At 37.4% G+C, this 27,600-nt stretch overlaps 1 protein-coding gene across 3 annotated transcripts in view; it reads left to right on the top strand.

Annotated features, from left to right (window-relative positions):
- TMEM114 (transmembrane protein 114) overlaps positions 1-24,408 on the top strand; it is a 46,936-nt gene extending 22,528 nt beyond the window's left edge. For 2 of the 3 annotated variants that reach the window (XM_016424011.2, XM_001367073.4), the window contains exons 3-4: positions 18,072-18,209; positions 24,077-24,408. In XM_016424011.2, the coding sequence (XP_016279497.1) occupies positions 18,072-18,209; positions 24,077-24,233 (295 nt within the window). In that variant the 3' untranslated portion in view covers positions 24,234-24,408. The remainder of the gene's footprint in view (positions 1-18,071; positions 18,210-24,076) is intronic. The other variant, XM_007498680.3, reaches the window with a different exon arrangement.
- The last annotated feature ends 3,192 nt before the right edge of the window (positions 24,409-27,600 follow it).

The raw sequence follows: 27,600 nt of genomic DNA, 5'->3' as shown, positions 1-27,600 counted from the left end.
GATATGCCTCCTGAGTTGTCAATTTAGAAGGTATCTACACTGATATCATCCCTTTCATTGGTGGAATACTTAACAGTTTTCTCAGCAGCATCATTTGATCTTCTTAGGATTCCATTCAGATAAGTAGGGAAGGTACTATTATTATTCCCAGTTAAGAGATGTTGAACCTGGACAGTGGTGGACTCCACTGAGGCCATATACTGAAAGAAGGCTTTAAATGTTCAACAAAAAAGTTGATAGTCTTGGAATATTGGAACAAATTTCAAGTGACTTCATATCTAGCATTCCTCTTGTTAAAAGTCATACATCCAAAATACCCTGATGCCATGTTGTTTTGAAATATCCTTTTTCCTTATTGTTAAAATGAGGGAAATAATCCTTCCCTCTCCTCTCTCATGGACTATTATGAGAATTATTTGAACTTATGGATGTAAAAGTGTTTTGAAAACTATTCAAATGTATAGCAATTGTCACAACCCACCATTTTAATGGATTTTGTGTTTTTTTCATTCCAGCACTTATTATGTCCTTTCTTTGTATAAGTCACTGTGCTCTAGCACTGAGGATGTAAAGATTAAAATGCCTTTAAGGAGATTATATTTTATCGAGGAGCAGTCAAGATAGGGATAAGACATATAAGTAAGTATAATATGAAGTAGAATGTGATGAGATCAAAGGAGAGATACAATAAAGAAAACCAATACTTTTAGCTTCTTCCCCAACAGTATCCTCACATTTCTGATTATGTAATTTCTACCACCATCAAAGTTCAGACTATGAATACTGCCTGACAAAAGGATCAGAGGATGTAGGGCTTGAAGGGATGGATCTTAGGGATCATCAAATCAAACTCTTATCATTTTATACAAGTGAAAATTAATATGTTTTCATTTTTCTTAGGATTGCCTCAAGATTTCTTTAGTCGATTTGAAAATATTTAGATAACTCTGGAAATCAGTTTAAATGCAAGTGTCTTTCTAGTTTTTTAAGGTTTGGAAAGAGGAACTCTGCAGAACAGATAAGTTATAATTCACTGATTCTCCAACAGATGAATATCATAAGATTCTCAAGTGTTAGCATCAATATTTTGGTAGCAACTTAAAGCAAAAACTACCTAAGTTCCAATAACTCTGTAGTCTGCTGTTAACTAGCTATGGGGGCTTATACAAATAATTTCACTTCTTCCCCTTCCCTGTGCTTCAGTTTCTTTTTCAGCAAAATGAGGATAACATATTCCCTACTTATCTCATGGGGCAATTGAGTAGCATATTTTTGTTCAACAAACATGGGATCTGGATTCAGAAGACTGGGTTTGCATCCTGACTTTGCCCCTTATTTTTCCTGTGCAGCTCTGGACAAGTTACTGAACTTATTTTGGCCTCTTTTTTTTTTTTTTAACTCTAAAGAAAAGTTTTGAACTAGGAGAGCTCTAAGGTCCTTTTCAGTTCTAAAACATATGAGGGAAATGAGAGTGGGCTAGCTGTGGAACAGAGATTACCTAGGTTATATAGGTATTATTAGTTTCATTGTCAAATCCACTAAAATAGATGGTTTGGTAGATGTTATTTTCTACAATGGCATTCACAAGTATAGAAAATTAATATTGAATTATGTGATATTATTATCAAGTAATTTTCCCTGTAAAAATTAAAATTAAATCTAAAAAGTAAAATATTATATTTTAAGAGATTTATTAATTATCATTAGAAGTAAAGGAATTAAAAGGTAACAAAAGAAAAAAAAAACACATGCCCATAGCTAATTAGCCTGTTCAAAACCCTGTGCAAACCACCACTATTCCTGAGAACAGGAAGAAAAGAGAGCTGGGACCCTCCATGTCACTGCCTAATATCCTCTGTCTATGAGTACATAACGACAGGAAGTCAGTGGGCTCCTGGGAAATGTAGTTCTTTTTTTTGGGTAACAGATTTTCAATTATACAACCCCCTTTGCTACCCCACCCCCAACTTTGAGATGGATACAGCTTCTCCACCAGGCTATGAAACTGGATTGGGATCTCCTTTTTGTTAAAACCTTTGTTAAGGATAAAAGGACTAGGCTAGGCAGTCACTTGGCCCACTGGAAAGATTAAATGAAGCCAGCAAGCTCTAACCTTCAAGTTGGAAAATATGGTGATGCCCCCTTCCTGAGAAGGAAAGGGTGTGTTGATGTCCTCTGTGATGAAGCAACAAAGGCAGGTATTGGGTCTCTAAGTCCACTTCCTCTTGGGATGTTGAAGGGAGGGGTTGAGAGGTGACTCCATGAGAGGTATATCTTGGCCTGTGAGAGAGAAGTTTGGCCTTTTTGGCTCTGCTTATGCTTTTTTGCATCCATTTCAATTGTAGACAGAGTCAACTAACTAATTTAGATTTCCTTGAGAGGTTAATTAATAACTTAAAAAATAAATGAACTTTAAATTTAGAAAATACTACCTCTTAAGAATTTCAGTCATTACACAGGTGAGTGATGGGTGAAAGATGGACACAAAATATAGATGAATAGCTCTGAAAAGGACTCAGAAAGCCCTTAGAGTGGAGGTGCTAGTCCTCTTCAAAACAAAAGGTGAATAATAATGACATTCATTGGTTTATTTTCTAAAAGTTTTAGTGATGTTTTGATTTTACATTACATTAATAATTACCCCTACTCTATTAGATCGCTCATATCAGTAAAAAATTTAAGCAAAACTAACAATTATAGTGATTTCATCTGGAAGTACACGCAATATTCCACATTGGCAGCACCATCCCCATCCTCTCTATTAAAAAAATTCATAGAAATCTGTTTTCTTTTCCTCCTTACCCTATTGAAAAATGAAAGAATAAAAAACAAATTCCTTGTGACAATTATGTATAGTCAAGCAAGGCAAATTCCTGCATTGGTTGTATACAAAAATATATACGATTCATTCTACATCCTTAATTTGTTACCTCCCTGTCAGGATGTGGATATGCATGTTTCATCACCAATCCTCTGACATCATGATGGTAATTACATTGATCTTACTTCTTACCAGCTTTCAAAGAGATTTGTCTTCAAAGAGGTGTTATTGTATAAATTGTTTTCTTGGTTCTGCTCATTCCATTCTTCATCAGTTCATTACTCTGCAAAATTGTTCATTTTTATAATATTGGTATAATAATAGAAATCATTCTTCCAGTTCTGTTCACTTCAATCTATATCAGTTCATACAAGTGTTACTCTGACACTTGGAATCATTTATTTTTTCACTTCTTATAGTACAATAGTCTCTATCACATTTATATAACATGATGTTCAGTCATTCCTCAACTGATGGAGGCATCCCTTTAATCTCAGTTTCTTTTCTTTTCTTTTCTTTTCTTTTCTTTTCTCTTCTTTTCTTTTCTTTTCTTTTCTTTTCTTTTCTTTTCTTTTCTTTTCTTTTCTTTTCTTTTCTTTTCTTTTCTTTTCTTTTCTCTTCTCTTCTTTTCTTTTCTTTTCTTTTCTTTTCTTTTCTTTTCTTTTCTTTTCTTTTCTTTTCTTTTCTCTTCTTTTCTTTTCTTTTCTTTCCATGCCACAAAAGAAGTTGCTAAGGATATTTTGGCAACATTTCCCCTTTTCTTTGATCCTTTTAAGCCTAGCAGTGAATGCTATAACTAGACCAAATGGCATGTGATGTTTAGTAACATTTTGTGTATAATTCCAAAGTGCTTTTCAGAATTGTACCCATTCACAAGTCTACCAATGATGCATCAATGTGCCTGTTTTTCTGTATTCTCTCAGATACTTGTCAGTAGACATTTATTAATCATGTAGTACATGTACTTTGTGTGTATTTGCTGGAGGAGATAGGAAGATTAAGGAAGATTAATAAAATACCATCATTCTTCTTAAAGAACTTATAGTCTAGTAGGGGCAATATAATCTATACACAGAGTACGCAGAGTTCCTTCCTCCAAATATGAAGAAATTTGATTACTATCTATTCACTTCTTTTCTTTTTTTAAACATTTACCTTCTGTCTTAGAATTGATACTAAGTAATGGATCCAAGGCAGAAAAACAGTAAAGGCCAGGCAATTGATTTAAGTGACTTGCCCAAGGTCATATAGTTAAGTGTCTGAGGTCACATTTGAACTCAGGACCTCCTGTCTCCAGGCCTGGAGTTCCATCTACTGTGCTACCTAGCTGCCTTCACTTCTTTTCTTCTGGAAGAAAACACCTGGAGAGAGACAGAGATAAACACAATATAAACTAGATGATGATTCCAGGAGGCTAGTTTAATATGCTGAGTATAAGGCATAATGGCATACATTTTCTCATTTGATTTGCCTAATCAAATCCAATAAATGAATGAATGGGAAAAAATGTTTATTAAGTATTTACTATGTACAAAACACTGTGCTAAGCCTGCAGATGAAAATAGAAAAGCAAGACAGTTCTTATTCTCAAGGATCTCATATTTGAATGGGGAAGACATGGACAATTTCAGCTGTAGTCCAATTCAATCAGCATTTATTAAGTGCTTACTTCTCCAGAGGCACTGTGTAGGAGCTAGGGGAACAAAGACAAAACAAAGAACTTAAGTTCCAAAGACTTTCTATTCTTCTGGAGAGAGATCTGTAAAAAGACAAATATATACCCGAGAATTTGAGGAGGGAGAGAACATTCTAAACTGGCCAGAGGGGAGTGAAAGGGGAAAAAAACCAAGGGGTGGGGATCAGAAAAGCTTCCTCTAGGAGGTGGCACAGGAACAGAACTGTGAAGAAAGACAGGGATTCTAAGAGATGGAGGTGAAGACAGAGAGTATATTTCTGGCTGGGAAATCGGTTTTCCTAAGATGTAGGTGGTAGGAGATGGTATGCCTGGTTCAAGGAGCAGCAAGTGGAAACAAATTAACTCACCAATTGTTTCTGATAGTGACTGCAATATCTATAGTTCCCCACCTCTGAAAATGGGGGAGATAGAGGGATGCCATTTTCTGGGGAAAAAAAAGACAAAAAAAGACATGTCTTATGAAATTAAAATATCTAAGAAGGGATTTAATTGTCTCCTGAAAAAAATCGACAAGTCATTTACAAGAAAGTACACAGAGGCAAGAACTTTGGTTCTTTCTGAAAATTCTCCAGAAGCACTGCATAAGTTTGGAAGAAACAGATATGCGGCACCAGGATGCCAGGCAAATTTTCTCTTTTCAGGCTGCTGACCTTGGACTCCAATTATTACACCATAGAGCTTTGCTCTCCTCTAAACTCTTTTTTTCTCTGCTTAATGCTCATTGCTGATCGTTAAAACTAAGGATAATATCTCCTTGGCAGGAAGAGGGGGTTCTGTTTAGAAAGTCTGAATGCAAAAGCCCTTCTCACATTAAGTGCTTGGCACAGAGGGTAGCAACAGCCAAATCAAGCATCAGGTGCCCCCAGAGACTGTGAAAGATGGCAATAGCGACTTTCAATTATTGTGGCATGTGGCACTGCCACTTACCAAACACTGGCTTATACCTCCCATCCACCCCTCCCCCCAGTTCCAGAAGAATAAACTTTCTTATAAGGCTCTGGGAGGAAGAGGACTTCATTAGCATTAATAGGATTCTTAGTTGCTTATTACTGCAACTAAATCACTTTTATGGGTAAATGCCTTTGAATACAGCACAATCTGTTTCTCTAATTGCGCAGACCTTTCCTGGCATTTAATCTGGCTTCAAAAAGAAAAGAAGAAAGGGAAGGAAGGAATTGATACAGAACTTTACAATTCACAAAATGGTACCCTTGCAAAACCTGTGGGGTTGGAAGTGAAATTTTTATTTTCCCCATTTTATAGTTGAGGAAACTGAGGCCCAGAGATGTTAACTCTGTTAGAGTCAGATGTTCAACAATAATGATGCTGGGGCTCAGATCCAGGTTTCTGATTCCAAGTCAAGAAAGGAAGGGAAGGAAGAAAAAAAAGAAAAAAAAAAGGAAAAATTGAGTCAAAAAGAGAAGAGAGGGGAAACAATAATACTTGAGGTTTTGCAATTTGTATTCTTCACATCTACTGAGGGAGGCAGGTCAGAATTATCATAGCCATATTACAGATGAGGGAATGGAAGTTCAGAAGTGATTTGTAAAAGGTCACAGAACTAGTAAGCTAGAGATTTGGTTCAATTATAAATCTTTCTACTTCCAACTCTTGGATTTTCCATTATATCACACCTCCTTTAAAATGAGAACAGAGTAGAATTTCTGAATTTATTTTTGGGAATCCTTTAGTTGCCTTCTATTTTCTTTACTTTGAATCCGGAAATGTGACTCAATCATTGTAAGAAGTTTCCTGGTAAGAAAACTTTTTGCCAACTAGATATGTTCCTGCTTAGCAACTTTTAGTTTTAGAGAGTTGCCTGGTACAAGGGACAGTTCAGGGCCTTGCTCAGGTTCACAGAGCTGACATTTGTCATAGACTTGAATCCAGCTCATCCTGGTCTTGAGGCTAGATCTCCACCTATGACATCACTCTCCTTCACTTTCCTTCTTTTTCAAAATAATATTTTAATTTTCCCCACTTACATGTAAAAACAAATTTTAACATTCATTTTAGCATGGAAATAGGTTTTGAATAATGATACTTGTATAACCCAGTAGAACTGCTGGCAGGCTTTGGGAGGGGGGAGGAGAAAGTGTGTTTGTGTGGTGGAATCATGAATCATGAATCCATGGAAAAATAGTCTAAATAAAAATGAAAAAAAAATTAACATTCATTAAAAAAATGTTGAATTCCAAATTCTCTCCCTCCCATATACCCCCCTTTCCTGAGACACTAAACAATTTGATATAGATTTTACATGTGCAATCATGTAAAACATTTTTTCCATATTAGTCTTTTTGAAGAAGAGATCTCTAACACAAAAAAGGGAAGAAAGTTAAATATTATATTTTTTGTTCTGCATTCACACTCCATCGGTTCTTTCTCTGGATGCAGATGGCATTTTTCATCATGAGTCTTTGAGATTGTCTTGGATCACTATATTGCTGAGAATATTTAGGTCAGTTATACTTTTTCTTCACACGATATTGTTGTTAGCATGTACAATGTTCTTCTGGTTCTACTCACTTCACTTTGTATCAGTTCATGTAAGTCTTCCAGGTTTCTCTGAAATAATCCTCCTTCTAATTTCTTATAGCACAATAGCATTCCATTACAACCATATTCCATAATTTATTCAGCCATTCCCCAATTGATGGATATCCCCCCAATTTCTAATTCTTTGCTACTACAAAAAGAAGTGCTATAAATAATTTTGTATGAATATTTCCTTTTCCTTTTTCTTGCTTCACTTCTTGATGTTGATATTTTTTTCAGCACCCTTTTCTTTCCCCCTGGATGCCCACACTGAGGGTTTTTATCTTCACATCTTTCTCAAAATCTCTTTCACATCAAAGCTAACCTATAAGTGTTGTTCTTATCACTCCAGATCCTGCTAATGACCTTGCTAATCCTATGAAGAATGGTTGGAAAAATAAGGTTTGTCAAAGTGAGGAAGGGGCCAAGATGGAGTAGACCTAGATTCCAGTCTTGGACTTACTACTACAAATTGCGTCATTTTCTATAATGTCATATAACCTTTAGGGCTCATTTATAAGATAAGAGTTTGAAATATGATCTCCAAAGTCCCAGCTCAAGTCACATTGCTAATAAGGAATAGAACTTGGATTTGCATTGGTGTCTTGGATTTGGAGTTAAGAAAACTGCTTCAGACATTTACTTCCTGTGTGACTCTTGGCAATTCATTTATCTTGTATGGTCTCAGTTTCCTTATCTATAAAAATGAAGATGTTGAACTTTGTGATCTAGAAGATATCTTCTAGTTTTAAATCTATAATATTATGCTTCCAAATACAAGGTCCTTCCACTAGATCATAGTACCTCTCAAATTGCACTTACATTCCCAGCTCTACCCTTAACTGTGTGAGCCACTTAATGCCATAGTTTCCCTATCTTTCAAATGATCTTGTCCTATATCTCATTAGGACCGTATGAATTTAAAGTGAGAATATTTGTGAGAAGATTTTTGAAAAATGAGAAGGGCAGTTCAAAGGCCAAGAATGAGAATGATTTTTAGAATGAGTTCATATACATTAGAAGTCTGAACAATTAAAGTGAGAACCATTAGAAGGTGAATTCCTTGAGAGCAAGGACAGACTAGCTTATTCTGTTTCCATCCCCAATACTTAGCACAGTTTTGGGCACATAATATATGCTTAATCCCTTTTTTTTTTTACTCATTCATACATTCATCCACAAATCTGTATAGTTAGGTCCTAGGATGGGAGTTTGAAAGTTAATTGGATTAAATCCTTGATGTCTGGAAGTCTATTCGTCCAGGGATTATAGTGGAAAGATGGATGGCAATTTAGAAGAATTTGTTGAAACTACAAGGCCAATATACTTCAATGAGTCTCTGATCTCCTTGGTAGAGGCATACCCTTTACTGATATAGATTATAATTTTTCCATATCTTATCAGCCTTTATAATTTTTTCCCATCTCTTGCTATAGAACTACCCAAAATATTCTCACTAAACTCACATATCCAGTCTTTTGCCAAATGTTGTTTCTATACCCACAGCTTTTCTCTTATGTCCCCTTCACTCCACTCCACTCTTGCATCTACTTCTATATAATTTAGGCCCTCATTACCTCTCTTCTGGACTACTATAAGAACTTTTACTTTGATCTCCCTGAATCAAATCTTTCTTTGCCTCAGATTTATTCCAATCCATCCATCCTCTACACATTTACTACTGTGATTTTTTAAAGTAAACATCTGAACATGTTAGTTCTCCATCAGCTACCCAATAAACTAGTGACTCTCTATTAATCTTTTTAAGAAAAATTATTTGTCACCTTAAAATCCCAACCCTTTCCCCATTAGAGAAGGCATTATTTGACAAGAAGAAATATGTATGTGTGTGTATATATATGTATATATAATTTATGTCTTATTTCTATTTTCAAACAATATTTCTTTTGCTGTATATTTTTGTTCTTTTGGTTCTCATTTCACTCTTTGTAATTTCATATAGGAATAAAATAGAAACTACTTAGTTTGACACTTAAAGCAACGTGACCCCTTCCTGTCTTTCCACTCTTTTTATACATTACTGCCTTCCATCTACCTATACTAACCTCTTTTCAGTTCCTCACATACCAAACTCCTGTGTCTATGAGTTTTTTACTTTTTTCTCCCATGTCTGAAATATTTTTTCTTCTTACATTCACTTCTGAAAGCTCATATTTCCCACAAAAAATCAGTTCAAGCACTTTTTTCCACTTGAAACCTGTCCTGGTCTTTCATCTTCATACCCCAGTTAGCACTCTCTTTCCCCCAACTATCTTGTCTTCATTTGTTCATTTATACATATTTTGTTTATGTCCAAGCTGTCTCTCCCTTTCAATGTAAGTTTTTGATGGCAAGGGCTGTTCCATTTTTGTCTTTGTACTTCTAACATAACACAGTGTCTGGCACTTAGAAAGTGCCTAATAAATGCTTGTTGATTGACTGATATTAGGCTTTTGTTAGAGCTATTTTACCCAATTACTGCTTCTTTTCTGATTTGAGGAGGAGAAGTTTTGTTCATTTAAAAGTTTTTCAATTTTATGTAATCCAAATTGGCCATTTTCTCTTCTATCACCACCATCTCTATCCTTTGTTCAAATGAATAGGTCTTTCATCATGGTTGTGCTAAGTACTTAATTCTAATATCTTTTAAAAAAATCCATGCAACCCCCCCACCCCAAATGACCTTTTCTATTTAGGCCATGCATACATTTAGAGTTTGCTTTGGCATATAATAGAAGATATTGATTTAAACCTAACTTCCATGGGATTACTTTTCAGTTGTCCCTAAAATGACTCTTTATAATCACCAATTGGTTTTTCTAAATGGTTTTAGATTACCCCTTTAAGTGAATGTTCTAGAATTCTTCTGGAATTAAAGTCAAGTTCCCTGCACTATAATTCATAGAACCCTATCCTTTCTTTTAAAAAATTAGAACATTTTCCATTCTTCAAACATATATCTCATTGTTCTCTATGATCTCTCAAGTATCATTGACAGGGATTAGCAATCATAATGATCAGTCCTGCCAGTGTCAGTATCAAGTTTGTTTGGGTTTGGTGACCTGAGCTCATCAAGAATGGCAAGGTGGTACCTGGCATCTCCTCACTTTTCATCTCCCTATTGGCTACTTTTATTCTGTTCTTTCTTTTCCAAAGATGATTTTTGTTAGCAGAGAAAACAGAAACAAAATGAGCTAATTATTTCACTCTATTGTCTATTATTATAATATTTTTGGCCATATTTCCTTGGAGGTGATAGTCACCATACAACCTTGTTTGTTTTCATACATACATATATGGTTATCAGAGTTGAATACACAGATGTATGGCACTGTTCCTTGTCCCCAAATCTAGTTCATATTCTTGTTTTTTTTTTTTTTTGCAATTAGTTTTGAAATCATATCACTAACCTATTTTACATTCTCTCTCTCTGTCTCTGTCTCTGTCTCTGTCTCTGTCTCTCTGTCTCTGTCTCTGTCTCTCTCTGTCTCTGTCTGTCTCTCTGTCTCTCTGTCTCTCTGTCTCTCTGTCTCTCTGTCTCTCTGTCTCTCTGTCTCTCTCTCTCTCTCTCTCTTGGCAATGGGAGTTAAGTGACTTGCCCAGTGTAATATTAATATTTTATTATTTGTATTAAATAACCCACACCAGGGTCACACAGCTGGGAAGTGTTGGAGGCCAGATTTGAACCTAGGACCTGTCTCTAGGCCTGGTAGTCAATCCACTGGGCTACCCAGCTGCCCTTCTTTCTAACAATACTGAGAAAGGGGTTTCTAGTTCGGTTTCTTTTTTCATATCATATACGAGTTTTTGTATAACACAAAAATTTGGCTAATGCCAGTCATTATGGTCCCAGATGAATTGTCTGTCTAGAAATCATCTAGAGTTCCTTTTGTCAATCTCTCTATCCCAGGGTAATTTGTGGCTTTCCCCCCCAAACATTTAATTGTTGGTCTCCAGGGCTAGTATTTACATTTCAGAACATGCAAAAGCCACCTTTGAAGTTTGGTTTCCTGAAATTTGGAAGGAGAGATTTGAAAACACAGGAAATATACTACATCTAAATGGTCAATTAAACTAATTAAATCAAAGAAAAGTATCTATTAAGTCCTAACTTTGTACTAAGAAAGCACCAGGGTTAAAATGCAAAAGTAAAACAATCTCTGTCCTCAAGGAATTTATAATCTGATGGAGAAGAAGAAATATATAGAGGACTGGTGTCTAGGAAAAGGTGTTTTGATTTGGAAAATGGCAGAATGGTAAATTGAGCCATAGGAGAATTATCTGACATATCCTTTTCAGAAGTAATGTTAGTACTAACTTAATTACAGTCCCAAGAATAATAGGTAGTATATGGGACAGGATGGGACACATGAAGCAATCAGTGCAGATGGCAGAAAGATAGCCAGGATTAAAGATAAACTGTCATGGGAACCATGGTCTTGGTACTCTGGGTCTAGCTATATATTATGGAATGTGTGAGCTAGGCCCTTGCTTAGGAGTTCTAAAACTAGGTGAATTATTCTCCCAGGACACAGTGTCTGGTCATCTACAGTCCTGGAGAATGCTGTAGCTGATGGCAATGAAGATGAATGTGTTGCAATTTCAAGTCCATAAACATCAGTAAGTCTGTGATCTCATTGGTGTGGGTCTTGCCTCTACTGATACAGATTATAGTCCTTTCACATCTTCTCAATCTGTATAATACTTGTCTGTCTCTTTCAGTTGAGCATCTTCCCAAAACACCGTAGTACTTCCTCTAGTTCTTTTAGTATATTTGTGTATGTTCAGTCTATCCCTCTGTTAGTCCTTGCTGGAAAAATGACTAGCCTACCTTCTTTTCCAATAACATACATCCTGGCTGATATATTTCATGACACATGCCTGCAAATCATCATTGTAAATATGTTGCAGTATTATTGTATTCAAGTTTGAGTTAGATGCAATTTTCAAATGCAGTTTATCTCAGAACAGAATATTCCATGATTAATAGCTATTGAGGATCATCAAGAGAATATTAGTATAATAAAGGGGGCTTTTGAGGCAGCAAAAAACATGGGATTATTGAAATTGAAATCACAGTGCAATTTCTGAAATGCATTTGAGTTTGATCTCTTCTTCCTGTTCAAGTATGGGTCTAACTCATTGCCTGCTCTGCCTAGCCAAGCCATGTGAACTCTTTCAATTGATTAAAAAAAAATCTAACTACATGTCATAATCCTGGCAAGCAATAATTTCTTTATATTGTTTCTCCAATGAGGATAGGTGAACTGATCTCTTTTGAGTGAAGTTATTGAGTTCTGGGATTTGATAGAATCAATACACTGTTAGGTACAAATTGAATCACTTATAGAGACTCTTCATTCATAAAGAATAGCCTTCCCAGCTGGATTTTATGAAGGATGGTATTGATGAGAGTCTTTGGTGAGCATATGGCTTCTTTCTCCTCCACCACCATTTTATACTATTTTTTATGTTGCTGCTATTCAAGAGATCATGGCAGTTATTTTTGAAGTCACATCTGTGATAAATTCTTATAAGATCTTAATATGTGTGGGAAAATCTTCCTTGAGGAGCGCCTTTAAGACTGAATTTTGGTCTTCTGAGTAAAATGTATTTTTTTATAATCAATAAACAATTTTCTTCCTTAAGGTCTCTAAATTTCTCATCTCATAGGTCTATGTATCTGTGCATTTTAACAAATTTGGATACTTTATTATAAAGTCTTTATATCAAAGGTATTTAATAATTGATATCCAAGTATTGGATTTGGAGCTGGGAATCTTTTTTTTTAACCCTTACCTTTTGTCTTAGAATCAATACTGCGTATTGGTTCTAAGGCAGAAGGACAGTAAGGGCTAGGCAATTGGGGTTCAATGACTTACTTGCCAGGGCCACAGCTAGGAAGTGTCTGAGATCAGATTTGAACCCAGGACCTCCTGTCTCTGGGCCTGACTCTCCATCCACTATGCCATCTAGTTGTCCCCTGGAGCTAGAGAATTAATTAATTGCCACTGAATCCCTGAATGACTTTGGGCAAGTTACTTCCCCAATTCTTCTCCATTTTTTCTCTGTAAAATGAGGGAATTGGACTATTATACTAATAGGAGTGTGATCTCCTACATTCATTCTTTCCTATGGTGCCAATTGAAGGAATATGGGTTTTCTTATCAATATTATAAAAAAGCTCATTTATAATAATTGGGCCAAATAGAGGGTTCCAGGACTGATGGAAATGGAGTCATTTCTTGGTTTCCTTAATGATTTCATAACTATGTCAGGTTTTCAACAGGAAACCTGGCAGTCAGCCAGATTTACCTGGACTGAGAACCTTCTCATAGATGGGGGAAAGCATTTGTGGAATGAAGCCTTTGTTACCTGCTATGCATGCTTCTCTCTCCCTTCATAGAGCCTTTAGTTACTATGCTCCTAAAACAAGGGATGGTTTGGGGCCCCATTTATTGTCAGAGAGGAAAAATAGGGGTCTCATAGGGATGGCAGGAGGTAATTCCAATATGTGACAATAAAAAAGATCTGTATATATGAGAGAGGCAACTTGGAGTAATGGATAGAGTGAATTAAAAGCCAAGAAGACCTGGGTTCAAGGTCTACCTCTGATACATATTGACTGTGTAATCTGAAGTAAGTCATAACTCAAAATGTCTGGCCAACTCTTTTTATTTGTCATTTGGGCTTGAAATTATGAGCTCAGTCTGTATATGTCTGTGTATATAGGCATGCATGGGCATATATGGGCACATATACATATACCCAAATTATGTACACATGTGTACAACCACACATGTTTATACATACATGTACATGCTTGTAAATTTATAGGCATGTCCATGGATGTGTACATGGGTGCATAGTCTACGTATACATATGTATATGTGTGCAAAGTATGATTCACCCTAGACCTGTACCCCTTTAGGCATAGCCCTGCCAGGAGGTGTGGGTTCCATGTTTAAGAAGCAGAAGGAAGAACAGGAGCAAAGAAGCCCACCTTGTGTTTTGGGTCATCAGTTTCTGTAGGTTTAAGGGGAGAAGCCTAGTCCCAAACAAATCTTCCCTTTTCTCACCTCTTTCACTCCTCCCTCAATTTACACATGCCTCCTTTCCCTCAGGCAGTGGCATGACTCAGTCCCAACTCAGAGCTAGAAGGAGGCACATGTATGTCTTGGGCAAAGTTTGAAAGTAACGACAAAGTATGAGCCAATGGGAAAGAAGTAGTTCATTTGGGTGAAAGCAGTAGTATTCTGATTATGCTCTTGCTAATGAAAATGGAAATGCCCAAGATATCACCATTTCAGTTTGGTCCAACTGACTTAAAAAAAGAAAATGTTTTATCTATCTTTAACTCATCTATCCATCCAAATCAGCAAAAGTTTTGCTAAGTAGAATTGTGAAGAATACAAAGAAGAAGAAGAGAGCCTCTGTTTTCAAGGACATTCAAATCTAGATGGAGAAAGGCCACCAACCAGCTGCTTTCCCTATAGACATTTTGGTGGGGCTGTGTGTTGATCACTGAGTACTTCTTCAATCAGAGCAGATCTCAATCTCTGCATACTTCATCTGTTTAATTACTATCCATATCTTTCCATAAATCCTCCATCTGTGACAGCCTACTGTAACAAGGAAATCACTTTAAAAGACTGATATATATTAATTTAAGGTCGTCAAGGAATTCAGCTATGTAATTCCTAAATGAAAACTCAAGTCAGCAGTCAACCTTTTATGGAGTTTAATTACAAACAGGAGGAAGAAAGGAATTAGAGATAGAGAGAGGGAGAGAGAAAGGGGAGAGAAGGGAATAGGGCTTAAATACCCCTTCTGTTTAGGCTGGGCCAAAAGGCCCAAGCCCTTAGATAGCTGAGGCAAAGAAAGGAGATCAGTCCCTATTACTCACGTGACCAAAATGGAGAAACAGTCTCAGGGGCCTCCACCTCCAGCTTCCTTCAGAGCCAACTCTCAAAGCACCACCTCTCAGAGCCAAAACCTCTCCCACCAACCCCCCTCAGTCCTCAGACCCCTCTATCTTTAAGGAAACCATCCAAGTTCCCTCCCCTCAGTTCTCACACCTACCAATCACTGTCCATGTCTTCCCTGTGCCAATGGTGGCTCTAGCTTAACCCAGGACCGCCCAGAGGTCTGTGGCTTTGCACATGTCTGTTGAAGGTCATATTCTCAAATAATTAAATCTTGATCCTTTGCTGCAGCTCTTCCTAAATCCTGTTAGGACTGAGTGGGGTGGAAATTGTATTTTCCAAGACCTGGTTCTGTTATTCCAAGTATCTCTATTGTATCAATTCTAAAATCAATCATGACTCAAAGAAATTCCTGTTCTATGCTTAAGCATAGGTCAAAGCCCTTTCCATTGTTTAGCAAAAGGTTTCTGTCCTAAAGTAATCTTAAGAAGGGAGGAGGAGGAACCTCCCATGCCAATGGGATTCACATTCCAATAGAGTTCCCACTATCAATAGGGAATTTTTCAAGTATGAAATTTCCCAATGGTGAAATTTCCAACATTTATAAGTCTAAGAAATTTTAAGGTTTACACTACTCAATGCCCCAGGACTTTCTCAGGCTCCCTAAATATCTTACTTAACATTTGACTTGGCACACAATAGGGGCTTTTTTGAGTTAACTTGATTTGTCCATTTTGTTAACATGATACCACTCTGGCTGAGTCCAACTCTTTGAAAAGATGTCTTTGATACTTGTTCATTTAAACTTTAATATACAATTAGGATCATAAATTTAGAATTGGAAAAGGTCCAACCTCCCCATTTTACAGGTGGAGAAACTGAGGTCCAGAAACCTTATGTGACTTATTCAGAGATGTACAAGTAATAAGTATCTAAGGAATTTTTAAATTCTGGTCTCCCCGACTTCAAAGGGTCTCTCTTTGTTTAGCCTGCTCTCCATAGTGGGTTGTATATATTTCCTGCTCCATTAGTTCTGGCTCGGACTCACTTCCCTTTTGCTCTCTCTGTCTTTCTTCCTCTCAAAAGCTATTCCTCATCCTCTTTCCTAAGGTGGAGAAGATCTGATGAACTCATTCTCAGTAAAAAAGAGATACATGACTTGATGTGTCAGCTTTCCCAGTGGGTATGATATTCACAAAGGATGACATGAATCCAAAGATTTAAACTAAACTTAAAGGGTTGAAATTAGAATGATACCATTTTAGGAACCAGAGGCATATCTATGAGGGAGAATTATTATTTTGGGGGAGGAGGGGGCAGGTAAAGGAAGCTGTTTTTTTCCTCAAATCACAGCAAATGGAGCCCATTCTGCTTACCAAAAATATTTTTATTGAAAGTGAGATAGGAAGTCATAGAATCATAAAATATAAGGAAGATCCTTAATAGATCATTTAGTCCATCTCCTTCCATTTACAGATAGGGAAACAAAGACCCAGAGGGCAAAGAAGTTGGCCTAGAGAGAGCTAGGGCTAGAACAGAATCTGGATTCCTGGCCCCCATCCAATGTTCTTTCTATTCAGAAATCATTTGGGCATTTGCCCTGTGACCTATAGGGGCAACTTGCAATTTCTTGGCATTTAGTGAGGGAGGAAGCAGTTGTGGGTGGGGTTTCTAGCATCTTTTGTCTAGCCTTGTGATTTGCTTCTTAGGCTTTAAGGAAGTACCCTCTCTCTCCCCAGAGTACTTTCCCCTGTCACTAGGAATAGTAACTGCAGGAACTTAATTTTTTTAAAAAGGTGGGAAGGAGCTCAAATAGAAGCATTTATTTAAGGCTGCACTGTCACCACAGAGAAAGAATATGGTAGCATAGTCAAACAATTTCAGTGGAAGTTGGGCAAAAAACAAAATTAGCAGCACAGATCTCTGGGATACCACTGGCCAACTCCTTTCAAGTTGACATTAAGCTGTTAATGACTCCTTTTTGGGTCAGGTCCTATTTGGGACAGGCAGGTCTGGAGTGAGGACTTCTCTAAATTGGTCCCTAGAGACCCTGGGTCTTTCTGTCTTTTATGGGGTATCATCAGCATAAAGAATCAAACAGATTGCTTTTCCTTCCCTTGCTTTCATGGAGGGGAAAAGTATCTGTCTGTATTTTGTAAACATTGTGTTTTCTAGATATTTGGAAATTTGTACTAAATTTAAGAAAGGGATGCTCTGTAATCTGTAATCCTTACAGCAGGAATGGAAAGAAGAAAAGGAACACTTTTGAATGAGCCTCAGGAAAACATTTGCCTCCTCTGATTTGGAAATGTGAATATTCATCCATTTTTCATGAATGCTATTTTGTTTCTTGGCCCCTGGGCAGAGGTGCTGTGTAATTTGACACTGTTTCCTTTAAAGATTTTTGATCTATTTAATCTCAACCTCTCCTCTGGCACTGTGGTCACCTGGAAATCTTTCTGTCTTCCGACTAAGTCAAAGAAGGGCAGTGGGGTGTATGGTGGGTGCCCTTGGTGTCTTGGGGGTGGTGGTGACAGGGGAAGGGAAACTGCACCTATGTGCTTTATCTCAACAGGGGAACAATTGTGGGAGCAACAGGGGTTTAAGACTGGCTTAGATCTGGCTCTCTGGAGCGGCAGAAAGACACTAACTCAGATTTTAGTCTTAGTATTGCTATGTGATATCAGGCAAGTCACTTTCCAACTCCAGGTCTCAGAGTTTTAACTTAATAATATGATTCCAGTGGCCAAGAGTCAGTGAATAGAAGGAAACGTGCCCTTATTAAGTGCTTTCTTCACGCCAAGCCCAGCGATAAGTGCTTTACAAATATCATTTCATTTGAGTCTCATAACAACCCATGGAAGTAGATCCTCTTATTCCCATTTTATAGTTAAGACAACTGAGGCAGACAGAGGTTAAGTGACTTGCCCCAAATCATATAGCTTGTTAAGTGCCTGAAGTAAGCCTGAAACTCAGGTCTTCTTGGCTCTATTTACTGTGCTACCTGGTCCTACCTGACATTGATTATCAGAGTATCTCAGCAGACCCAATTCACATTTCTGTTTTATTTTGTTTGTGTGTCTCTCCTAAGCTATGCATGGGACATTTGTGATTCTTTTGCCGCTCAGCCTGATCCTGATGGTCTTTGGAGGGATGACGGGATTTATAAGCATCCTCGCCAGAGCCTATCTTCTCCTCCTCATGACTGGGATGCTCTTCCTTTTTGGAGGTACTCTATTAAACCCTTTTTGGAGTTCAAAACTGTAAGAAATAACTATGGGGAAACACAAGCCAGAGGCCAACTGCAGAAGCTCTCAGATTTGTTTTAGGCTTTCTAAGTGGATCATTTCCAGGCTATTTGTTCTGATTCCTCAGCCAGAGCACTAAGTGCATACTCATACATAGCCTTTTGCAGAAGTTATGCCTCCATGCCATGGGATGCACTTCTTCTCCTTTGCTTCTTCGACTCTCTAGCTTCTTTCAAAAGCTAGGCTTTAATGCCCCCTCCTATTCTAGGGCTTTCCTAATTCCTACTCCCCTGAAGTTGCTAGTAACTTCTCAACCTAGGGTTATGATTTATGTGTTTGGGATATTTTTATATATGTTCATATTGTGTCCCCCCAAGAGAATATAAGCTCCTTGAAGGGACTATTTTATTTTTTTGTCTTTTTAAAAAACCCTTAAGCATTGGTTCCAAGGCAGAAGAGTGGTAAGGGCTAGGCAACTGGGGGTTAATTGATTTGCCCAGGGTCACATAGCTAGGGAGTGTCTGGAGGTCAGGTTTGAACCCAGGACCACTCATCTCTAGGTCTGACTCCTTAACCACTGAGTGACCTAGTTGCCCAATTTTGGCTTTGCACCATAGTGCCTGGTATATAGTATGTTTAATAAATGCTTGTTTAATGAATAGCCCTTTTATTCTTGAAATGAGAAAATGGTAATTCTCCTAGTCCTCTTTTTCCCGTTGTGAGTGGCACTTAGGAAATCCAGCTGTTCCTAGTGTGATCCAGGTAGCTTGTCAATATATATTCTCCTTCATTGGGCTGGTCCAGTCCTGTGCCTATCCATTGGAAGGGTGATGAGAGATGATCATTTTTCTGAACCTTTCCCGACCTACTCAACAGTGACAATCACTTATTCTAAATCCTGTTGAATTAGAAGAAAATTTAAGTTAACAAAACTCAATCTTTTTTAAACAGGACATCAATTTTCATATGTCCACTGGGTAAATCAGTGGTCAATTCTTAGGAATTATCAATCAGAGGGAAGGAGCTGAGGGAACTTAGATGACTTCATCTCAAAGGAAGGGTTCAAGGGGGGTTATTACCTTTTAAAAAAAAAACCAACCCTCATATACTAAGTAGTGACTCCAAGACAGAAGAGCCGTTACAGCTAGACAGTTGGGGTGAGGTGACTTGCCTAGGATCACCCAACTAGGATGTGTCTGAGGTCAAATTTGAACTCAGGTTGTTACATTTTTGAGGAGCTCATAAAGGAGAGACAATTAGAAATGTGGATTTTCAAATTGAAAAAGAGAATAAATATTCCCCTGCCAATGAACATATGGTTTTAATGTATTCTATTTCCTTACTTTTTTTGTGGTAAATCGTTTGTATGTGCATTTCCAGATTGCATTTGATGAGGCTAGACAAGGCATTATTTCTTTGTGAATGCCTCTTCTTCATTGCTCAGCCTCAGATCTAGGAGAAAACTCAAGGCTGCTTAAAAGACCGTTTTGTAGAAACAGAAAGAGACTGTGTGCATGTTGGTTTTTATTTATTTAATTCTTCTTTTGTAGACTCTTATATATTTCTTAATAATAAATTGTTATTCTAAAGAAAAGTTTTTAAAAATAAAAGTAACGTACTTGAGTACGTTTTTCCTTTTTTTTCTTCAGTTAATTAGATTGAAGAGAACCTATTCAGTAGGCCTCCATCACCATAAATGAATTCTAGTATATACCAACTACTTGTTTTCTGTAAGCGGACATTGCAGTTATAATGCTTCGGAGGAAATATAAGCTTAACACACACTCTTTCCCCCAACTTATGTTATTAAGAACTTATAACTATATCCTATCGCAATATCCTCTACTTGAAAGATCTAGTTTGCATTGTGTGATCCTCACCTCTTAGCTCTGGCCCCCTCCACTGTGTTCTTTTCCTATGACATTACCTGACTTCTATGACTTAATCTAATTATCACTTAACTAAATTAGGCTGTACCTGTAATGAGTCCTCATAGAATAGCTAGCCTTATGTTCTGAAAGCTTTATGTGCTGGCAAATATCACAGATGAATGGAAAATTTCAGATGAAACAGAGACAGACGGAATTCTCCAACTAGCAAAAAGATGGAAGCACGAAACTCATATAAAAGAATTGGGAGTTTCTGAAAGTATGGAACCCACAGCCGTCCAAGGGCACTTGTTCCTGCATAGAACAAGGAGATCTGAATTTACTGTATTCTCTGCCCCCTGATGTTTGGAATTCTCTGTGTCAATATACATTTTTTTCCTCCAGAGAGTCTTTTCCCACATGTTCCTCTTTAGGAAGTAAACCTCCTCCTGAAGGGTAAGAATTTTCTGGTTTTGTTTTGTTATTCATATAATTAGGAAACTAAAGAAAAGGGCCTATTAAAAAAATACTAACTCCAACAGAGAACTGCAGTAATCTGTAGAGTTTGGACAGTTTTGCTTACAAAATTTCATGATGAGAAGATGATTGTTGGTGAAGATGATTTATCTCCAGACTTGGCTGAGGATCAAGGAAACCCAGAGGCAGAGAATTTCAGTTAGGAATAATTAGCTAAATCTACCACTGCACCCCAACTTTGTTTTAGAATGGAGGAAGGTAATGACCTGTGATACTGATTTGTCTGAGGTCACCCAGCTCCCCATTGGCAACAGTCTTGGGTCTAGAATTCAGAAGTCGTGTATCCTACTGCAGCATACTTTCTCCTGTCTAGAAGTACTTTTGCACTAGCATCAGAGTCCAAGCATTGATTCCTATCCTATCCTTCTAACTGGTGTTACATCTATTTTTATTTTAATGACCAAAGACGAATACCTTCCCTTCTTAGCAAAAGCTCAACAAAATCATAAGCTGTGATCATTGCTGAAGGGATTAGGTGTGAGTGTGATGAGTGAGCTGCTAAAATACCTTCTAACTCTTAGATCTGATGATTCTGTAATTCTTACTGTGCATAATAGTTATTAGTCTAGAAAACAAACAAAAACCTTCTGGGGTAACAAAATTAGCTGTAGAATTAGTGATTTTAACTACATTTTCTTGATACATACACATGTCTCTTTGAGGATGGTATGTGGATGTGTATTAGACAGAGTTTGACAAAAAAGCTAATGTTATCTTGGGCTTTATTAAAAATAACAAAACTTCCAGGAATAAGGAGTTGATAGTCTCATGACACTCTGCCCTAGTCAGACAATAAGTGGAATATCACATTCAGTTTTCTGCACTATAGTTTGAGAAGAACATTCATAAGTTGGAGAATGTCCAAGGGAAGACAACCAAATGGTGAATCCATGTCATATAAATGTTAAAGAAGGAAGCATTAAAATTATATTTTTCATTTTAGGCATAAATCTTCCAGAAATAACTTTAGTTAAACATTATTCTATTGTATATCTAAGTATTTCTAGCTTAGAGAAATTACAAACTAAAAGTTCTGTAACACCTTCTGCCCCCAAACCCTTGAACATGTCTCTGCCTTGAGACAATTAATAGAAATTCGGAATAAGAAAAATGCCATGCTATCTTAAAATAGAGTTTTGAGTTAACATTTTACAACAGATCACTAACAATAGTCACTGAATCTTCAACTGAAAGTACCAAATTCCATCCCTGACCACTCTTCTCAAGGACTGAAAGGGTCTCTGTCCTAAGAGAAGTATTGTAATCCTTTGATGTGTGTGTGAGTGTGTGAGTGTGTGAGTGTGTGTGTGTGTGTGTGTGTGTGTGTGTGTGTAAGTTCACAGGCCAATCTCTTCAGAAGGTGGGGAAAACAATAAACTTAATAAGGTAAGAGGTGCTTTTGGTTCAGTTGGGTTTCTATCAGTAGTGTGCTGGAGCTGGATCATCCTGGCTCCCAAAAGCTGATTGTCCAATGCTCATTGTGAGCTTGTACATCTTGGAAATCAGCAAGAGCTACAGATAGGGCCTTCATTTGTTGCTTTGTTGATTGTCTAGATTGAAGAAAGTAATAGAGAAAATATTAATATTTGGATCAAACTTGAAAGTGTCATGAATACTTTTTTCCTCCTGAGTCAGTTTTTAAATATTTATTGGTACACCTTTAGTTTCCACTCTTAAATAAATTTCCTTAAGAAAAACCTTTTGTTCTTAAACATACCCATCTTCCTTAGGGGACAGATGCAGAGAAGGCATTTTAAACCAGAAAGTATTTATTTCTTAATATTTCTAGAGAAAGTGAAATGAAGATTTTTTAATATGCATCCACATGAAGAACAATTAAAAGAATTGGGGATAGAACAGAATAGACATACAACAAACACTAGTAAATGATCATAGTAACCTTGTATTTGACAAAAGTATAGATCCAGGCTATTGGGGATAAGAAATCACTATTTGGTAAAAATTGCTGGGACAACTGGAAAGAAGTTTGGCAGAGACTATGTATAAAGCAGTATCTTATACCGTTCACTAAGATCAAGAAAAAAAAAGATATAAGCAGATTAGGAGAACAGAGAACCTTTATGGACAGAAAAGGGATTTATGAGTAAACGAGATGGAGAGCACTGTGAGATGTAAAATAGATAATTCAGAGTACAACATGATAATACATTTTTGTACAAATAAAACATGTTGCCAAATTGGGAAAACAATTTTCATAGTTTCTCAGATAGATATCTCATATCTAAAATATGTAGAAAGCATTGTCAAATTTATGGGAATAAGAACCATCACCCAATTCATAAATGAGCAAGAGATATGAACAGACAATTTTTTGATGAAGAAAACAAATCCTTATGAAAAATGCTCTAAATCACTATATATTAGGGAAATGCAAACCAAAGTAATACTGTGGTATCATCTCACACCCATCAAACTGGCTAAAATGACAAAAGGGCAAAATGACAAATGTTGGAGGGGATGTGGAAAAGTGGGGATAGTAATTTACTGTTGGCAGGACTGTGAACTGATCCAACTATTTTGGAGCACAATTTGGAATTCTGCCCAGAAGGCTATAAAACTGTATACCCTTAGATGTAGCAAAGGAGATCAAGGAAAAAGGGAAAGAACCAGAATATTTATAGCAACTCTCTTTGTGGTGGCAAAGAACTGGAAATCAAAGGAATGGCCATCAATTGGGGAATGGCTAAACAAACTGTGGTGTATGATAGTGATGGAATACTATTATTGCACTATAAGAAACAATGAGCAGATTAAAAAATTTTAAAACTTGGAAAGAACTTTGTGAGATAATGAAAAGTGAAACAAGTAGAATCAAGACATTATATACAGCTACAGATTTGATATTTGAAGAATAACTTGTTCAGTGTTCACCTCCAGGGAAGGAACTGAAAAAATGAAAACATGAAAGACAATCTATTTATGCATATCTGTTTGTTGGATGATGCCTTCCATGATGTGAGGAAGGGAGAGAGGGGCTAAGATATCTGGAAATAAATTCTGTTCATTAAAAAATAAAGCAAACAAATAAATAAAAGAACTGTGATAGTCTGAAGAATAGAAGACTCATGGGGACATGATACTGCCTTTAAATATTTGAAAGACTGTCATTCCTAAGAAGGATTAGGCTTGTTTTGTTAGGTCCTAGGGGGTAAACTTAGAAGCAAGGGATGAAAGTTGTAAAAGGGCACATTATGTATAAATATCAAGAAATGTTTATTTATCTAAAAATAGAGTAGATTTTCTTGGGAGGGAGTTGGTTTCCCCTCTTCAGAAAAAAAGTTAAATGGCAATTTGCTGGGCATGTTTTAGGAGGGATTCTTTTTCATGTGTTTAGGTTATATTAGATTGCTGTTCATGTCTGGATCGACTCTGAGGCTGTAATTCTGTGACTTGACTTTCAACTCCTTTTGATTTTTCTTTAGCTTTGGTGACTCTCGCTGGGATCAGTGTCTACATTGCCTACTCAGCAGCAGCTTTCCAGGAAGCAGTCTGCCTCTTGGAAGAGAAGGACCTGCTGGACCAGGTGGACATCAGGTTTGGATGGTCCTTGGCTCTTGGATGGATCTCCTTCATCTCTGAGCTCCTCACCGGGGCAGCATTCCTCCTGGCAGCAAGGATGGTTGGTTTGAAACGGAGACAGGACCAAGCAATATAGAAGAGTCCTGGCCCTGGGGAGAATTCAGAGTTGGTGGGAGGCACTTCCATTAAAAAAATAAAAAAAAAGGTCAAGGATATATATTGATCTTTGAATCCACTGATGTGATGTGTTGTTGTTTCCTATTGCTAAAAAGCAGCCAGGAATGATTACAAGAAAGCTAGCCTTCTATTCCTCAGTGGAATTATATGATACCTTGTCCACTGTCTCAGCATCTTGAAGGTGATGGCATGTGCCATTTTTGCTATTGTATCTATTATTTGTCTGCAAATGTGTGTATTTGTGTAAGCTGCAGTGTGTTGTGTACAAGCCAGCAAATTTGATGAACTCCAGTATGATTTGGGCTTTAAAGAAAGGCTTTCAGGTATCAGATTCTGATACTCTTGTCTTTTTCTATAATGTTTCACAAAATCCTTAAAATTCCTTGCCTGCCCATTGTGTTCACAGCTTTGAGTTTTTCAGTGTGACCCATCTTTAGAATACTCCCAAATGCAAAGAGCAGACTGGAGACACCTGATCCATTAAGGGGTGTTTATCCAAAAGCATTTTCAGGTGGCAGCTGGGTGCCTCAGTGGATTGAGAGTCAGGTCCAGAGACGGGAGGTCCTAGGTTCAAATATGGCCTCAGACACTTCCCAGCTGTGTGATGTTGGGCAAGTCACTTGACCCCCTTTGCCTAGCCCTTACCACTCTTCTGCCTTGGAACCAATACACAGTATTGACTCCAAGATGGAAGGTAAGGGTTTAAAAAAAAAAGGATTTTCACTTTGCACAAAAGTTCATTACAGCATTTTAAGTAGTCAACCTGCTTACCACACTTAGAATAGCCTTCCACTTACACAGTTTTGATTTTGCATGAAGTGAGGCATGCCTGTGGTTCAGAGGGGCTTTAATGACTGTAGTAAGTGCTTCTGGTTTCTGTGCTTCACACAAGGAACATGCCTCCACCCTGGTGAAATAGTTACACTCTTCCTGGTTGGGAGCCGTTATACCAATGGGTGTCATTTTTTATCAGTGTCTGGTATGGAGAGTACCTCTCTTTAAGATGCCTTTGTCAATTTTTTTTTCTCAACGGAAAATCCTTCTTACCATATTTCCAGATAATGGCTTCCGGACAAAACTTGTCCCTTGCTGGAAATGCCAACCAAGTTCTTTGTGAAGCTAATGGCAGCTCTATTTCTTTGGGACAGGAAATACATCGCCTGAACCCCGTTTGGTACAGATTTACTCAGTCTCCAAAGACAGGGATTCTTACCCTTTATTGCATCGGTGGAATCCTTTGGCAAACTGGTGAAGATTATGGTCCTCTTCTCAGAATAACGTTTTTAAATTCATAAAAAAAATATAGAAGTTTACAAAGGAAACCAAAAGTTAATGAAAATAGAGATATTGCATATAATTTTTCCCCATCTAGTTCATAGGAACTGGAAAATCGACCATAGGACCTTAGGAGGAAGAGGAAGAAAAGATGATAAAAACCCAGAAGTACATTCCCTGTGTCTAGACAGGATGGCACAAGTGCTATCAGATGAATATGATCCTACTTTGAAAGCACATCACAGCTCTCTGTATGATAACCAAATATTGTGGCCTGGAAGAGTTCCTTATACCTAACCTAGATCTTTCCTATTATAGTTCAAGTCCATTTCTTTACGCCTTAGAATGTGAGCCTCAGGTTTTTCTTTTTCCAGAACAGAGGTGCCCTGAGTAGTGGATGATTATCAAGTTAGTTATACATCTGATGATGTTAGAAGAGGATTGTATAAATACAATTGTAGAGGATATACAGATCCCCTTTTTTGTATGCTCCCCGAGAAGCCTGGGATAAACTTCTGTTCATCATCTTAAAAACAAAAACAGAGACAACAGCAAAAACTTTGTGCACTTTCTTCACCCTCAGGAGCACTGCTACGTCTATGTTTTCGAAGAGCCTCACCTCATGATTGTCCTTCAAATTTATGTCTAATTTCAACTAAGGATAAAAAGGTGACCAAAATTCAGAGCAGGGCAGAATAGTCAACAAACTCACAACTGGGGGGGGGGGGGAACAATAAGTATAACACTTGACAAGGCAAGCATGCAGCCAACACTTAGTAAAACAGCAAGGATAAACAATTAGCAAATTCCTAATTGCAGCTAGATAGAGCAAGAGATAAAATACCAGACCTGAGGTCAGGAATACCAGAGTTCAAATGCGACTTCAGATACTTTCTAGCTGTGTGACCCTGGAAAAGTCACTTAACTCTGTTGCTTTCAAATTTCCTCATCTGTAAAATGATCTGGAGAAGTAAGTGGCAAACTACTCCAATATCTTTGCCAAGAAAACCCCAAGTGAGTTCATTGTGGGGTTTAAAATTAATATTCAATAACCAAGTATTTTATAAAGTTTTATTAATAATGAAAGTAAAAGAACTACCTGAACCCAGCTGGGTCATGAGAAAAAGAGAGGAGAGGGAGGAATCACAGAGAACTATGTACAAATTTGACCATGCAAACATGGTGGAGGGAGGAGAGGAATTCTGGGAAATACTGAAGGACTTCTGGGGGATGAAGTCCAACAGTTCAAGATTCATGAAGAACTGGATACAACTGAAATGACTTAATAACAACAAATGCCTCATTAGAAAGGGAAAGACATTGATGTATCATGGAAAAAACACTGGATTTGAAGTTAGTTGACTTACCTTAAATTTTTTACTATTCTATTTACTCTCTGTGTTACTTTATTTTTTTTTAAACCCCTATCTTCCATCTTAGAATCAATACTGTGTATTGGATCTAAGGCAGAAGAGTGGTAAGGGCTAGGCAATGGGGGTCAAGTGACTTACCCAGGGTCACACAGTTGGGAAGTGTCTGAGTCAGATTTGAACCCCAAACCTCCCATCTCTAGGCTTGACTTTCAATCCACTGAGCCACCCAGCTGCCCCTTCTTTGTGTTACTTTAAGCAAAGCACTAAACCTCTTTAAGCCTCAGTTTCTTCATCTATTAAATGAAGAGGGTTGGACTAGATGTCTTCTGATGACTCTAATGATCCTCTGACCTAGAAGGTCTCTTTTACCTCATTCTAGTTTTGACTCCTATGATTGGATGAACAACAAGCAAACTCATAATGAATTAAAACTGTCCTATTATGATTTTCAATTCAAATGTGAAGCATTAGTTTATGCCATGCTTTATGCCTGGGTCAGAGGAAATAAAGGAAAATAGGAAAGTATTCATCGATTTTGGCCATGATAATCCAACACTGGAGCAGTTGGATGGCACAATGAATAGAATGTCCAGCTTGGGGTC

The sequence above is a fragment of the Monodelphis domestica genome, chromosome 7, assembly GCF_027887165.1.
Source record: "Monodelphis domestica isolate mMonDom1 chromosome 7, mMonDom1.pri, whole genome shotgun sequence".
In the NCBI taxonomy this organism is placed as follows: Eukaryota; Metazoa; Chordata; class Mammalia; order Didelphimorphia; family Didelphidae; genus Monodelphis; species Monodelphis domestica.
This window is presented reverse-complemented; position numbering and strand designations above follow the sequence as displayed.